The sequence below is a fragment of the Dasypus novemcinctus genome, chromosome 2, assembly GCF_030445035.2.
Source record: "Dasypus novemcinctus isolate mDasNov1 chromosome 2, mDasNov1.1.hap2, whole genome shotgun sequence".
NCBI lineage: Eukaryota > Metazoa > Chordata > Mammalia > Cingulata > Dasypodidae > Dasypus > Dasypus novemcinctus.
Genome location: NC_080674.1, coordinates 138,369,316 through 138,386,476, shown reverse-complemented (window position 1 = coordinate 138,386,476; position 17,161 = coordinate 138,369,316). Strand labels below are relative to the sequence as shown.

At 36.9% G+C, this 17,161-nt stretch overlaps 1 protein-coding gene across 7 annotated transcripts in view; it reads left to right on the top strand.

Moving 5' to 3' along the window:
- RAPGEF6 (Rap guanine nucleotide exchange factor 6) overlaps nt 1-12,265 on the top strand; it is a 273,773-nt gene extending 261,508 nt beyond the window's left edge. For 4 of the 7 annotated variants that reach the window (XM_058278054.2, XM_058278050.2, XM_058278087.1 and 1 more), the window contains 3 exons: nt 3,165-3,399; nt 4,912-5,414; nt 8,770-12,265. In XM_058278054.2, coding sequence (XP_058134037.1) covers nt 3,165-3,399; nt 4,912-5,414; nt 8,770-8,795 — 764 coding nt within the window. In that variant the 3' untranslated portion in view covers nt 8,796-12,265. Of the gene's footprint in view, nt 1-3,164; nt 3,400-4,911; nt 5,415-7,761; nt 8,077-8,769 lie in introns of all 7 variants that reach the window. The other 3 variants (XM_058278041.2, XM_058278030.2, XM_058278062.2) reach the window with 1 other exon arrangement.
- The last annotated feature ends 4,896 nt before the right edge of the window (nt 12,266-17,161 follow it).

Sequence of the window (17,161 nt, the reverse complement as noted above, 5' to 3'; positions counted from 1 at the left end):
TTTTGCCAGGAAACTGATTGAAAGAAAATGCCATTACACTAAGAATACATTATTAGTCTCTATTACTGATTCTTGCTGAACTTTGGCTTTAGTTCACTGCTTTCCTAACAATTAATAGGTCTGTCTTTATGTTTTTCACAAGGAAAACTTGAACTTTTCCTCTCACCTTCTCTCCTCTCCCCTCACCCCAGGTGTCTGCTCTCTGTACATTTGCTGTGTGTTCTTCTGTGTCCACTTGTATTCTTGTCAGCAGCATCAAGAATCTATCTCTTTTTGTTGCATCATCTTGCTGCATCATCTCTCTGTGTGTGCGGTGCACTCCTGGGCAGGCTGCACTTTCTTTCACACTGGGCGGCTCTCCTTACGGGATGCCATCCTTGCATGTGGAGCTCCCCTACGCGGGGGACACCCCTGCATGGCAGGGCACTCTTTACACGCATCAGCACTGCACATGGGCCAGCTCATCACACGGATCAGAAAGTCCTGGGTTTGAACCCTGGATCTCCCATGTGGTAGGCGGACGCGCTATCCATTGAGCCAAATCCGCTTCCTTAAATAAGAACTTTTAAAAAAGTGAGAAGTCAAGAGGCCTTAAGTCTGTCTTCCCCAGTGCTTTGGAACTGTAACACAATCAGAAATTGTGCTTTAAAAACACCTCTGTTACATACACTACTTATATGACCTGTTTGGGTTTTATGCTTTTTCTTAGTATTCTGTCTGAAAATTCTAGATATACATAGTTACATTTGAGACATAATTCTGGTTGCCTGATATGCTTGTTATATTTTTCCTTATGATTTTACCAGGCTGGCTTGCTTTTAAAAGTTTTTATCTATAGCTTGTTTTGTATTATGCTATATTGTAGACTCTCCGTGCATTAAACAATGTTACTAGATTTCAGTTTTTCAGATATTATTAAGATATTGGAAATTGTTAATAGTAAAATGTTATATAAACGAGGCTAATTGTGATTAACTGGAAAGAATTAATTGACCATGTCAGGGTTTTTGCGTCTCTCTTTCCAGTTGGCAGTATCATATCTGATCACAGTGTCCTGCTGCGCCTCTCAGGGTCTTCCTCAGCCCCTCCCCGTGAGTCCAGCACCAAGATCAGTGGCCAGAGCTGCCCCGGAATAGGTGGGGTTTACTTGCAAAAGAAAATCCTCCAGATTACCAGGAGCACAGCCAAAAGAACAGACAGGACCGAGAAGGCCACTGAGGAGACTAGAGACAGGACAAGTTGTGAGAACACAGCCAGGAAAAGAATGACATCCCCGTTTAGAAGATTTAGGGAAAGAACTCTTTCAAGGGAGAGACTAGTCAACAGCAAAAAAGAGGACGCAGATCACAATCAAGCTACAGAAAGCTGTGAGAAAGTACAGGATGTTGGAAGCAACATCAAAGATGAGAAAGGGAGTCACGTCTTCAATTCCAATAGCCGAGGCAACAGTAACGCTTTAAACTGCTTCTATACGAGATTCAAGTCTAAAAGGAGAAAGACACTCTGACCAAGTTCCTTATTTTAGTGTTAAATTTGTTTTCAGTTTTTAATGTAAATATAGCTTATAAGTCATTTGTCAAAGAAGGCTTAGGCAGATAACTTACTAAAATACTATTTATGAGCATTTTTTGATTAGTGTTAAGTAGAAGAGATCCTCTAGCAACAAAGTAATATTGATTTAAAGTACCTTATTTGTACAAATGTTGTTTTGCTAATGTACTGAGTGAGTAAACTTTATTCTCTTGTTTTTTGTAGTTGGCTTGATTTCCTACTGGTAGCACCTGGGTCTTTGTGAAATAAGTATAGAAGCCTTTCTAGGAACCAGTGTTTACTTTCACATAAAACCCTCAATAGTGATCTGACCTATGATCTACTTTTTATGTCATTTCCTTTTCACATATATCTGATCTGGGGAGGAAGAGCTAGTCTAATAGACTCAAAAGTCTTATGAGAAACTTGTTCAATATGTAATTATTGTGTCCCACCCCAGACCTTGTAAATTTGAATTGACAGAATGGGCCCAGGAACATGTATATTAATAAACTTCCCAGGTGATTCTTAGAATTTATTATATTGGAGAATTATAATTGTTACAGACATAGGGATGAAATTATTTTCAAAACAATAAAGCAAGTCTGTTAGTCCTAGGATAAAAGCAGTGATTTTTCGTTTTGAGAAAGAATTTTTTTTATGTATGTATTTACCATATTCAATTTTTTTGGTCCCCTTGAAAATTGACCCATCAGTTCAGGAAGGGCTGAGAAATGGCAATGATCCCAAGTTCAGAGAACTGGGATAGGAGACAGGAGACTGGCTTTACTTGTCCCGTTCCTGGCCCCAAGCCAAGGATAAACACCTATTCTCTGGGTCTTGATTTTTTTTCTTTAAAGCAGTTAATGAATCTACTTGATAAAATTATTGTACAGCAGGTTTTTTTCTTTAATGTCTAATGAGTTGTGTGTGAGTAAATTGTAAGATCCTTACTGCAGAGAAGGACCTTGAATCTTAGTTGTCTTCCTCAGTTTGTATGTGAAGATGCTGAGGCCTATAAATTCAAGTAACATACCCAAGTCTGAGGTTCTTCTTACTGATATTTCCAACTGTCATGCTGCAGATTTGTTTTCAGATCCTTCCACCTTACTCCATCTCCATCCTTTCATTCCAAAGAATACAAAAGGAAATTTATATCACCTACCCCTACTTGAAGGTGTAGTGTTTTGGACTCTCAGGTTAGGGTATGAAATATTAATGTTTATCAAAGGAAGAGGCATGTGATTAAAAAGAAGTTGAAAAACTCATAAAATCTCAACTTTTAACATTTTATAATGTATTTAATACTTTCTTGTTTTAGTAAATGCTTGTAGCTGTGTCAGAGCTTTGGGCATGTATACCTTTAGCGAGTTTTATTAGTAATACTGGATTTTGACTTTCTGTTTCTTGAATTTAGAGCTGAGTTGATGTGATATGGGTAGGTGGGTGAATGTATGGGAATCTTAGTTTAAAAAAAAATTGGCACCATTGCATCTATATAAATGGAAACAGATTGCTCCTCACTTTGTCTTTTTTTTTTTTTTTTATGTTTTTCTTTGCCCTCTCCCTGACCTCTCCCCTCCCCAAACTGTTTCCTTGCTTTGTATTTTGATCAGTGTTCTTCTTTCATTCAGGTTATACACTTTTACCATCAGCTAAATCTGACAACTTGTCTGACTCAAGTCATAGCGAGATTTCTTCGCGGTCCAGCATTGTGAGCAATTGTTCTGTTGACTCCATGTCTGCAGCTCTGCAGGATGAGCGGTGTCCCTCCCAGACTCTGGTGGTCTCTGAATCCACTGGGGCTTTGGAAAAGACAGAGCATCACCCTTCAGGGCTAGGAGCAGACCACAGTCAACTTGGCCATGGGTAAACATCCTTAGTTTTCATATCATAAAAGCCAAGTGGATACTGCAAGCAGTGTTCCACAACTTGACTTCAGATTTCCTGTGGATTAGTTGCAAAGGGATCCATAAAAGAATATAAGGATCAAGCATTTGTTCTCTATATTGAATATACAAAATGGTACCATTTTCAAAGATGTATGGGTGCTCATTTTTAAAGTGTTGCTGAATTCAGAATAGCTTTCTATCGTTATGTATCTTTTCAATCAGTAAGGACTAAAAATGCAGCCACTACTAATATGGGAGAGGTGGTTCTTAAAATTCTGGCTGTTAAGTCAGAGATTGTTCAGAAAGCTTAAGAGTAATGAAAATATACCCAGTGTCATGCATTTTATGGATGTTTGGGAGAGTAAGGTCAGTCCTTAACATCCTTATTCTCTGAAAGTAAAATTTGAGAGTAAGAATCAAGTTGCAAAAGATAATTTACAAAAAAAACTCTAAATTTCTATTTACAATTAAGTAAAATGGAAATCTCTGAAAAAGCATTGAGTAAGTTGATTCTAAACTGATATTACTAAATCCACATATTTTCAGATGAAAAACAATGTAAAATATTGTTATCATATTTGTAAAGGTCTAAGCTGTATCTCTACTAGGGGTCAGCAAAATTTTCTAAGTCATTAAAAGGTAAATAGTTTAGACTTTGTAGACCATACAGTCTCTATTGTAACTACTCAACCCTGCTGTTGTTTGTGCCAGAGCAACCAGAGACAATATGTAAATAAATGGGCATGAATTTTGTTCCATTAAAACTTTATTTACAAAAACAGGTAGGGGGCTAGATTTGGCTTGTGGGCCATAGTTTGCGTAGCCCTGCTTTATACTATAAATCATAGTAATATTTTAGATTTTTCAGGCTGCATACAGTCTGTTTGGCTTTTTTTTTTTTTTTTTTTGGTTTGGTTTGGTTTGGTTTAAAGCCTTTTAAACTGTAAAAAATCTTTATTTGCTCTAGACTATACCAAAACAAGCTGTTCACTAGATTTCGCCCACAAACCCTAGTTTATAATGCGATAAATGATAGGATTCATTTTGTTGGTAGTTAGGGGAAGTTGCTCTTTATTTGGCACTGTGCCAAGGCTCACCTCAGAGATCCATGGAAAAAGAAAATATGGTTCTTACACGGGAATTCTTAATTTTGTAAGCATGGAGACCAGTATTATGCTGACTTCCCAAGAATATAAATGTATACTTAGTTTTATTAATTTCAAGGCTTATCTTTGCATTTTCACTTAAAATTAATTCAAGAAAAATTCTGAGGAAACCTTGCTTCTTCAGCATGTTTCTAGCTTAGCTCTAACATTCATGCCAGTAAGGAGTTTAGTGATGATTGATTATAGTGTCATTGTTTTCACATGTTCTGGCATGAATTCTTGTGATACGTGTTCTATAGTTTATTGTAGTTCTTGCAAAGAGAAGAAAGCTCTTCCAGTAAACCAGTAAGTTACTTTTAACTGTATGTTATGTCCAATTTTAGGTGGACACTCTCGAAGCCATCTCTTATCAAGGGTTTAGCTGTCTCATCTTCCATGAGCAATGAAGAGATTTCTCATGAGCATATCATTATAGAAGCAGCCGACAGTGGTCGTGGAAGTTGGACTTCTTGCTCAAGCAGTTCCCATGACAATTTCCAAAGCCTTCCAAACCCAAAAAGCTGGGATTTTTTTAACTCTTTTCGACATACCCATTTGGATGGCCCAATTGCTGAAGTTGAACCTAGTGATTGTCAGCCTTACTCCTGTCCTAAAGGCTGCTCTAGAACTTGTGGTCTGTGTAAAGGAAGCCTAGAAACTAAGCAACTGAGACAGAGTTGGGCCTCATCTACTTCTCTCTCTGACACATATGAACCAAACTATGCAACAGTTAAACGGAGAATATTGGAAAACACCCCAGTGGAGACATCTGAAGGCTTGGACCCCAAGGATAGCACTGACCCAACTTATAAAACTGTCACTTCAAGTACAGAAAAGGGCTTGATTGGTAAGTTTTATGTCCTTTGTCATATCTTTGGCATTTAGAGTTAAGTGGTGAAAAGACAGCTTTGGCATATCTTGGCCCACGATTTTGTTGGTGCAGAAACCCCTTCTCTGGCTCCATCCTCTCTCTCTTCCCTCTATAAATACATTATTTCCATCCACAAATTATTTCATGAACAAAAAGTTCATGATTCCTCAATGGCTTTGGAACGGGTACTCAAACCTCCTAAAATGAAGTGACTGTTAATTATGGGAATAGGTTTGTTTGTCTTGTTTTGTGTTGTTTTGAGATCTTTTTGGTTAAGCTGAGGGAATACTATTCCATTACTGTGCAGTAGTAATATAGGGACTCTTTCCTGTCACCTCATAAATGGGGCCATAGTTGCTATGCATACATATACATGATAGAAACATTGAATTGGCTATTACTTAACAATGATTTCAAGGTTCATCCATATTGTAGCATGTATCAGAACTTCATTCCTTTTCACAACTGAATGATATCGTCTGTAATTTTGTGTGTGTATAATTTTGTTTATTCATCTGTTTATGAACAAAGATTATTTCCACCTTTTCACTATTGTGAATAATGCTGCTCTCAATATTGGTGTACAGGAATCTCTCTGCGTTCCTGATTTTTGTTTTGGTTTTGTTTTTTAGCTTTTTATTTTGAAATAATTTGTGAATTCCTGTTTTTAATTCTTTTGAATATATACCTAGAAGTGGAATTGCTGATTCATATGATACTATGTTTAACTTTTTGAGAAACTGCCAAATTAATTAGATAATTCATTTAGGTAATACAAGTAAGAGAAAATACGACAAGGAAATTCAAAACATTTTTGATGTACCCTCCTAGTGCTGGTCATGGGTGTGCCACCTCCTATTTGTACATTGCATTCTAACCAATATGCAGTTTCCCTGGTGCATTCTTTTAGTATTTTGCTCTCTTCATTTCTTCCCTGAATGAGAGAAATACATATAGATAACAGCATCTGTTTTTCTATTTTTGTGGAATGACTGTACAGTAAATGAATATTATCCTGATCAGTTCATAATTCTAGACCATATTTGTGATGACACATGTAATTACAAAAATGTGAAAGGAAAATTGATTTTACAGTTACTTGTCAAATTGCATTACAGATTTGGTTTTTAGCTCACTAACTTTTCCCAAGGGTTTCTTATTAAAGCCTTTTAGGCCCTTTCTTTAGGGATATATAAGCATGTATATACAAGGATATAAAATTTAACCCTTGTCTATTTGGGGAAAAAAGATAATCTTTTAATTTCTTTGATTTCTGAGTGACTCTGGGCAAATCACTTAACGGTCTTCATTCTTGTTTTACTTCTCTTAACAACCCCTCCTCCCAACCCTCCACCTATATGAATGGAAATCCTTCGTGACCTTGGTACTACGTGCAAATTCTGCTTGGTAGAGTTGTAGAGTTTTCTGTATGAACAAACCGAATCCCCTAGGAAGAGTTAATATTTTTTCATTTAATGGCCCTTTTTCATTTATTCTGCTTGTATATAGTCATTTATCCTCTGGGTCCTGTGGATTGGTCTTATTTTCATGGAGCTTCTTCTTTTTGTGACCTGTTTCTGATGGTTTTTGAAGTTTTGCTTTACTCCCAGGGTTTACAAAGTTAGGGGGAGAAAGGATTTAAAGTCACCCTTATTTATAATGTCCACTGAAAATCAGGGAAACTTAATTTAAGATGAATTTCCTAAAACTTTGTTTTTCTCTTTTTCACTTAATCACAAAACAGAGTTAGAAGGAAGATCCTTGAAATAATTAGTTCATGTATAACACCAGGAAAGTCGAAGTTTGTTAACATGACAAGATTGAAAACAACAGTCCCCCCAGGAATACCAAAAAACAGTGCTTCATGTCTCAGCCTTTAAACAGATGGCCCAAATGTTATCCATGCAAACCCTCCAAATCAACAGAGCATAGATTGTTAGAGTATACTTTAATGTTTTTGACTCAGTCATTTTTAGAGTGGTGTTGCTTTAGGAGTTTATAGGCACTTCTATGAGCTTAACTGCAGAAGAAGCTTGTCATCAGTGTTATCTCCTTCACCTTGCTCATTCTGTTTAATGTTTATAAAACTTAATGTAACCCTTTATCAATATGCACTTTTTAAAAAGCAGGTTTAAATGTTAAGTTCAGTAAGCTTTTTAAAAATGTTTTTAATCTCCTTTCATTGTATTCAAGTTTGTTCATTTTATGTTTTTGAGTTCTATTTTGTCATTGTAGTATGTCTTGGTGGTTTTGTTTTTGTTTTGTTTTATTTTCATTTCTTATATTTTTCATTAACATTTCCACTGCTTATTTTTCATGCCAGTGTACTGTGTCACCTCACCTAAGAAGGAGGATAGGTATAGGGAGCCTCCTCCCACTCCTCCAGGATACATGGGGATTTCTTTAGCGGACCTAAAGGAAGGACCCCACCCGCACCTAAAACCTCCAGATTATAGCGTGGCAGTGCAGAGGTCAAAGATGATGCAAAACAGCCTCCCTAGACTTCTACCAGCTTCTCTCAATAGCAACCCCGTGGCCTGTGTTCCATCGAAGATTGTAACTCAGCCTCAAAGGCGTAATTTGCAGCCATCCCATCTTAAACTAGCAGATGTGACTGATGCAGATAGCGAAGCAGATGGTATGTTGACTAACTACCTTACTGACTCTTAAATGAATTGCTGAGCATATTAACCAAGTCTTGAACTAAATGATATTTTCTGGTATTTTATGATAATCAGTAATGTTTTCTTTAAATGCCTTAGAAATCTGTTTAAAAAAAAGAGAAATCTCTAAAAATGGGGGTATATTTTCCAAATGGAGAAGGCAAGGTATTTGTTTCTGTGTTTCCAGTGCCTTTCTTCTGGCTCAAATGTAGTATTTTTATCTGTGATAGAAAGCAGCTCAGTCTAATGGAACAATTTTGGAAAGAAGCATTTGACATTACCAGAGTTGTGTTTTACATTAATGCAATGGAAACTTGAAACTATATTGAAAAATGTGAAATAGTTTCTCTTATTAATAAAACTCTTGACTGACTTTTTTCCAGATGGGAAGCAATAGTTTGAAAATGGTTTATTTTTTCTTAAAAGAAGGATGTTCTTAAACAATGGAATAGAAAGTGATTAAAAACCAGTTATGAAATCTCAGTTTAATTGCCAGTCTTCAGTGTGATCAGAGAATATTAGTATTATAACAAAATCTGAGCCTTGATGGGATATTTGATATGACTTCTTTGTTGAAATTGACTAATTTTTTTAAACTTAACTAGATTTTTACTTAATCTTCTTTAATATGCTGACTTACCAGTTAACCCTGTTTTTATTATTTTCAGAGGATGAACAGGTTTCAGCAGTCTAGCCATTGGATGACCCATTTGAAGACCACTGAAAATCTTGGGGGAATGGCCACAACCACCTCATGATTCTGCAGGCCATTGCCAACAAAGAGCTCGCTGCTACTACTAACCCAGAGGTTACATTGCTTGTACTCTGAGCAATGAGATAGACCTGAGTTATGCTTCCTTTTCATTTAATCCCTGCAGATGCATAGAGGTTCCTCCACTGTGCCAGGTTTTCACTGTCTACTTTGCACATCAGACCTGCCTTGGGACCACAGTTAGTGGAAGAAATTCAAACTCAGAATCATCCTGATGCATATCACTGTAGATTTTACTTTACCAAGTTATTTTTAAGATAGTGGTATTATTCTTATTTCCATGCTAAAGAGCTAGAGCTAATGGACAACTTCAAAATGTCTGCCAATACTAAGGATATTCTTTGTATTTGAAAAGTAACTTATTTTTTTTCCTTTTTTTTTCCTTTTTTTGTGGTTTTGTTTGTTTTTGAGAGCTCTGGTTAGGTAATGTATACATTTGAGGCCATCAAACTCCCTCTGGACTGACCAAACAAATCTGTTTTCAGAGATGATAACCTGTGACTAGATATATTGCACCAATGTAATGTAGGGTCTCAGTTTGAGTGGAATAGGAAACCTTTTGAAGTTGAGGTCTTATGGGGAAAAATACTTCCATCTCCTAGTCAAAGTTTAGAAGGCAAAATGAAGCTGCCATGGGTTTCTTGTCAGCCCTTTGGGGAAAGGGAGTGGGGGTGTAATTGGAGTGGGTAGGAACCCTAATTTCCAAAGATTGAAATTTTGATGTTAAATGGCATTTATGCAAATTCTATGTGAAGTAAGTATCATGCTTCAACTAATTGTAATTAGAAGTATAAATCAATGAAATATAGAATGAGTTCTAGAGTACTCTTCTACTCTATAGAAACCTGAAAGTAAAATTTTTCAAACTTACATATGGAGTTCTTTTTTCAAAGAAAGTGTAAATTGCAGTGAGGTATGATAATCATGAAGATGAGCTTTGTTTCATAAAGTGCTCTGTCTCAGTACTAGGCTAATGTCCAACCTTAGTAAACCTGCCACTTTCAACTGCCCACCAAGCCATATAGTAGGGGGAACTTGCTGTTAAAGAAAAAAGGAACTAGAATAATAGAAATGATTGGCTTTTAATTCTCAGTTTAGTCCCTGAGGACATACCTAATGGCCTATTGGGCATGGATCTCTTAAATTAAGTATTTAATTGAAATTTCAGTGCCTATTTACTGGATAGGCTAGATTTTTTCACATTTTTACAAATAAAATATGTTTTCTAGATTTTAATTTTAAAGTTATTTTTTGTGGATTTTTAGTGTAAAGGCAAGGAGGGTTTTAATAAACTTCTGTGACTACCAAAAAAAAAGGCAAAGCCATTTATATGCACTACCAGATCAACTTAAAGTCAAAGTGGGTTTACTTCTGAGTGGTTGTCCATATGTGGCCATAAAGGATTTAGTTGGTTCATCACTTCCTTTTTAAGAGATCTTTTTTCCCTAGCTCTCTCTTTCCCTCTCCTTATGCCCCACCTATCTTGTTCATTTTAATATTGTAAATGAGTTCCAGTGGTAAATGGTAATAATTCATCTTTTCCATCCAACTGATTGTCACTTCATTTTAGGAAAAATGTAACATCAATCAGAAACTTAAACCTTAGAAATTAACCCAAGTATGTTAGAATGAAGGTAGGTGGCTCCATGCTTTCTTAGTCCATTGAAAAGGAAAGCAGCATGGATCATAAATCCTGATTTGAAGGTTAAACTGTAGCAGTTTGACCTATAAGCAATTGTCCTCTGATCACAAAGCTTTGTCTTTTAACTGAAAGTAAAACATTTTTTTCTTTCACTGATTATACAATGTTGTTTTCATGTCCATAGCATAACAAAGTGAAAGATTTTTTTGCTGTAACCGCCTTTTTATCAAATTTGAGTATCCTCACCATTTTATATCCATTATTTCAGAAAAATGTGCTGTTTGCACAGTATCTGTTTATTTAGCAGGTCTTTCAAATCAATCAGAAGCTGTAATTATACCCATTTTTGTCCTTCATGGAGTAAAGAATATCTTGCACAGAGAGTTGAGGCCTGTGGTTTTGAACTTGCACCTTGAAGCTGCCTTTGTTTTATCTAGCTTTAACTGTGTGTGTTTGGATCAACTGATCATATTGATCAGAAACTAAACCCAAATGCTTTGTAGTTTGAGATGTATGTATTCCTTTAAAAAATTATGAGGTTTTGATTTTTATATTATTTTAATTTAGGATGCATTCCTTCCTTCTCTTAGTTTGTCATATGACTAGAACAAGAGAACCCCTGACCTGTACTCAACTCCAACTCCAAATACCCGTTTGTTTTTTTGGTTTTTTGGTAGTATTAGTCTTTTTAATAAATTTGTGACATTAATGGAGAGACTAATACCTTCTCATCACTTCACAACTCTGAAATCTGCCAGGACTGTTGAATCAGTAAGCACTCAATACAAACTTTTGCCAAATAATTTTCAACAAAACAACCTTTTTATAATGAAAGATTTGGAGAAATAGTAAATCCCATGCATTCTTCCATAAAAGTTTATTGTAGTAGATTCTTATTTCCTCCAAATGATTGCTTTCAGTATGATCTTTGGGTAGGGAAAAACCTTTAATAGATTTTCATGAAGGTGCTAAGTCACAGCCTTGTCTTTGCAGCATCAGATTGAGAATCTCTCCCAGGTTGGAATGTGGCAGTAATAATAGAGATTTCCAAGAACAAGCCTAAATTTTTATAAAATGTCCTCTTCCCTACAAAAAGAGAAAGAGGAAAAGTTTCCTTGTATAGTCAAAACAATGTTCATTATTTAATATGTTTACATTTCCAAAAAAAAAAAAATGTGTTAAAGTAGATGTATCCCTTTAGCATTACCTTAAAGGTTAGAAAAGAGGGATAAGTCTTCAGAAAAGTGTCATAGTACATTTTCGCCTTTAAACTTGAACCCCAGTTGGGCTTTTTAAGGCTCCTTTTTTTTTTTTTTAAAGGAGATAATTGGGTATTGAACCCAAGACCTCATACATGAGAAGCAGGCACTCAAACGACTGAAGTACACTTGCTGCCGAAGGCTTCTTTATTTTTGATACAAAAAACGCAGTTGAACTTGATCTAAAAATTCAAAACGTGAGCTGATCAGCAAAAGACAAAAGCAAAAATACACAGTTGTAATAATCAATAGCAATTATACTGCACAATTCAGTGAGTGTAAAGTATCCTGTAACAAGCAATGTTTGTCTCCTATTTTTTGATACCTCTTAAACTTATGTCTTTTAGAAAGACAGTGCCTCTGTATGCTTTTTGTATTTTTACTGAGTGTAAATATTTGTTATATTTTTTGGTTAAGAGAATGTAAAAGTATCATTTATTATTATCTTATCTACTAATACATTGGTGGAATCAATAAAGACTCTACATGAAGCTCTGCACTTGATTCGAGTGTGTTGGGCGGGTGAAATAATATCCAATCATCTATGAAAGCCAGTCTGGGACCCATGTTGGTGCAGATGCTTTTTATTTAACAGTCTCCAGCAAATTGGAGTGGTCCAGTTGTTGTTGACTATTTGAAGTCTGTGAAACATGTAGCTGTTCTCTAGGTTTAAAAAAACATTCTGTTTGATTGTAAACCAAAAGACAGTGGTCTGAGCCCCAGACAAAAAGTCCACTGGCAGACTCTGGGGCTCATACAGTGACTCCACAGTGCTGACTTCACACGTCCAAGCATCACCTCAATGTTCCTGGCAGGAAAGAAAAGAGCTTAGAGGGAAAGGTGCTAACATGTGTCCCTTTTATTAGCAAGACAGTAGCTTTTCCAGAAGCCCCACTTGTGTATTCCTTATATCCCATTGGTCAGAACAGTGTTAAATGACCACTAGCTGCAAGGAAATTTGAGAAATTAAGCTTTTTAGCTGAGCAGTTGATGCCCCGAACAAAATTGGAATTCTTTTCAGTGAAAAAGGAAAGAATGTATATTGAATGGGGATACAGCTGGGTCTACCACAGGGTGCCTGTTTTGTCCTCCTATGGGAGATATGTATAAATACAACCATTTCTTTTATGGGGTGAGATTTCAGAGCCCTGGCCAAAAAAGAAGGAAATTCTGCTTTAGTACTCCTTTCCAAACTCCCAGTCTCCCTTCTATATCCAGAGAATGTTACTCCCATTATAGCTAAGATTTCTACTTCCTCCCAATTCATCGTTCATCGCCTCCCAACATACTCACTGGGTGTTAACCAGGTCAAACCCATACTGTCGCTAGTTCATGTCTTTATATTTACACTAGTGATTGAGTGATGGCCACCCAAAGGTGTCAAGTCCTAATCCCTGAAATTTGCAGGTATTACTTTATTTGAAGAAAAGCTTTTTGCAGATATAATTTGAGTTAAGGATCTTGAGATTACTTTGGATTATCCAAGTGGATTCTAAATCTAATCACAATTATCCTTATAAGAGAAAGGCAGAGAGGTAACAGAGGAGAAGGTGATGTGAAGATGGGCCAAGGAGAGGTGCAGCCACTAGCCAAGGAATGGTGACAGCCACCAGAAGCCAGAGCGTGCAGCCCTGTCAACACCTTGATTTTGGATTTGTGGCCTCCTGAACTGTGAGAGATAAAGTTTCTGTTGTTTCAAGCCACTCAGTTTGTTACAGCATCCCTAGGAAGGTAATAGAACAAGTTACTATTTTGCCTGATGTTGGTGACCCTGCCCCTACAGTTAAGGGATGTTGTAGTCCATTAGCATACCTCAGATAACCACCTCCCCCAACTCACCTGCCACCAAAAAGCATTTGCTAAACAAGGATAAGAAAGGGACTGAGTAGGCCAGAAACCACTTCTACAACAGTCTATTCAGCCTATTATTTTTCCAAGTGTCTAAAAGATGTGGGGATGAGTGATTATAAGCCCACAATATTTCCTCAACCTCACTGTGAAGCCACCATCCTCTAGCATCTACTCACTAGGCAGCCTTCGAAGACCACTGCAGGCAAAAAAGTTAAGTGTAACTCTGGTGCTCCTGCAGTCTCCCTGGATGTGGCCTACTCTTAAGGTCTGTCCTTTTCTGTGCCCTCTCTCCTCCCTATGCAGGGAGAGTGGATTGACTTTTGCACCTTAAAGGAATTTCTGAAGACAAGTCCCTAAAATCATATTTGTGTTGGTTTTATCAACATCTAACTATCAGAGCTTGAACAGAGAAAGACATTGAAATAGAATGCTGTTCAAAAAGCAGGCGCAGAACCTGAATTCACTTTCTCCCCCTTGGGCCCCGATTCTGGCTGCCTTCTCCCCCACATGGATCAACATACAAGTAAAACTTGGGCATTTATAATCTATAATGGGAAATTGTAGTCTGTGAATAAGCCAGCTTTATCACTTTTCAGCCTCTTCCTCTCTACCTGGGGCCCGTGATCTGTTATTTTCTCCCGTTTCTCCTCCCTCCCTACCTTAATAAATAACTAGCCTAACTCAAAAAAGAAAAGAAAAGAAAAGAAATAGAATGCTGCTAACCAGGGAGCACATGAAACCAATGCCCCACCAAAGAGCCACAGAGTTGCCTTTCTCGGCAGCTGCTACTCCTCCCTTCACATTGGCTGCTGGAGCAAATGTGAAAGTCTATAATGGAGGCAGTTCATGAATTCCTAGGAACCAGTGTCATATTTCTGTGAATGTGGGACCCCCTTCTTTGGCTAGTAAAGGGAAGATGGGAGGACTAAAAAGCACTGCTGTGTGTTCTGCCTGCCTGCTGACGACTCAATCCTTGAATAGCCAGCTCCAGACTCCAGAGATAGCTTGAGGTGCAGCTAGACCCAAAGATTCCAAAGATGTCGGGACAACTTCACCACACTTCACCCTACCTTGTGTCATCTCTCAACCTGTCCATATTCATTCCTTCATTATCCCAGGGAAGATGACTGCAAGCAGCTTCCAGTATACCGTTCTCACAGCTTACAATCTCCAGGTAAGAGAGAATCACTCTGGATGCTTGAGCAGTAGCAACCCAGGAAGAAATCTGATTTGCCTGGTTTGGTTCATCCTGGGATTGGCTGGGGAATGGGATACTCAGATTTCCTAGCTCTGTCCAACAATAGGGTAAAGAAAGGCATGTTCTGCAGAAAAATCTACCACATATGTCTCTACAGCCTTCATTCAGGAACATGAGAAAACAGGAGACACATTCGCATTATCAGTTTTAAAGTATAACATATATGCATTCTGTATGTATGATATATATGCACGTGTATCGTAAGTGAACAAGCTTCATAACAAAATCAAGGAACAACATGAGCATCCCAGATGATCCTTTTATGCTCCCTTCCAGTTCACTAACCCCCTTACTCCAAAGGTAACTGCATAGATTAGTTTTTCTGTGTTTGTACTTTATATAAATGAAATCACTGTATACTTTCGTGTCTGGCTCCTTTCATTCAATTTTTTGACATGTTTATCCATGGTGTTGCATGTAGTTTTAGTTCATTATTTTATAGTCTTCCATTAAGTGAATACAGTACAGTATATCCCTTCTACTGTTAATGGGTATCCCACTGCTAGTTTCCAGTTTAGAACTATTACAAATTGAGCTACTGTGAATAGTCTTGTATATGTCTTTTGGTTAATATGTGTACTCATTTTTGTTGGGTATTCCTAGGAGCAGAATTGCTAAGTCAAAAGAGTTTGCAAATGTTCAGCTTTAATAGACCATGCCTAAACAGCTTTCCAGAATGATTGTATTATTTGTTCTCCCACCATCAGTTGTTTTACAAGTTTGCCCAAAATTGATATTTTTCATTTTTCTCATTTCAGACATTCTTGTGCATATGTATTGGTGTCTTACTGTGGTTTACATTCTGGTGCATATGTATTCGTGTCTTAACGTGGCTTAAATTTCATATCATAATGACTGATATGCCAAGCATCTTTTCAAATACTGTCCATTTGGATACTGTCTTTTGTGAAGTATCTATAGATCTTTTTTCTCCATTTATCTGTTGCTAGAATCTTGTAATTCAGTTGATTATTATATTTACCCTGTATCCAGCAACTTTATTCAATACACTTATTAATTCTAATAGTTTTTGGATTCTTTCAATTTTTCCACATAATCATATCATCTGCTAAAAATGACACATTTATTTCCAGTTATTATGCATTTTATTTCTTTTTCCTGTCTTGTTGCACTGGCAGAATCTCCAGTAAATTGTTAAATAAAAGTAGTGAGAACACAATACCGTTCTTTGTTCCTTATCTCAGGGCTTAGGTTTTCAGTATTTCACCATTGAGCATGATGATTGCTGTAGGACTTTTGTAGATACTCTTTATGAGTTAAAGGAATTTCCCTTTTATTTGTAGTTTTCCAAGAGATTTGAAGTTCATCAAATGCTTTTTTTAATCTTTTGAGATGATTAAATGATCTTTCTTTTATCTATTGATGTACTGAGTTAATTTGGCAGATTTCTGGTTATTCACCACCACCCAAAATGCATGTCTGGATAAACCCCACTTCATCATGTGTTATCTTTTTTTATATATCTCTGGATTCATTTTTCAATATTTTGTTTAGTATTTCTGTGTCTCTGTTCAAGAGAGATGGTCTGTAGTTTTTCTTTCTTGTAATACTGTCAGGTTTTGCTATTAAGATTAAATAAATTGACCTCATGGAATGAGCTGGGAATTGTTTCCTCTATACCTTTTTTCTGAAAAAGTTTGTGAAAGGTTGAAATCTAGCCACTTTAAGATTCCCAGCTCCCAAATCTTGAACTCAGGGAGACCCTTGGGCTCTGCTCGGGTTTCGTTCTTTGTGTTACAGCCTGAGAGTTTCCTCCAGGTGGTAATCTTGGGCAGCAATAGGACTCACCTCATTTGTTTCTTGTCTCTAGAAGATTACTGCCTTTCATTGTCTGATGTCCAGTGTCTTAAGTGCCACTCTTTTATATATTTTGTCCAGTTTTTTAGTTGGCTTAGCAGGAGGGTAAAGTGCCAAGAGCTGCATTTCGACCAAAAGCAAAAGTCCATATATATAACTCCCAAGAAATGATAGAACAAGCAGACAGAAAAATAAATAATGAGGATCTAGATAATTGAAGTAAAAATAGTTATAGGGGAGAGAATTATGGGAAGATGGGCAAGTGGGAAGCTCTAGGAGTGAATCCTTCTACCAAAATAACTATTGAACTGGCAGGCGCTGTCTGAATCAGCTATTATGAGATTCTGAAGTCTAGTGGCACACTGCAGCAACCAAGGAATTGATGAAGGAAGAGGCTGATAAATTGCAGTAAACATCAGCGAATATTACCCTCCCTGTAGCAGCTACCATCCACCGTCCC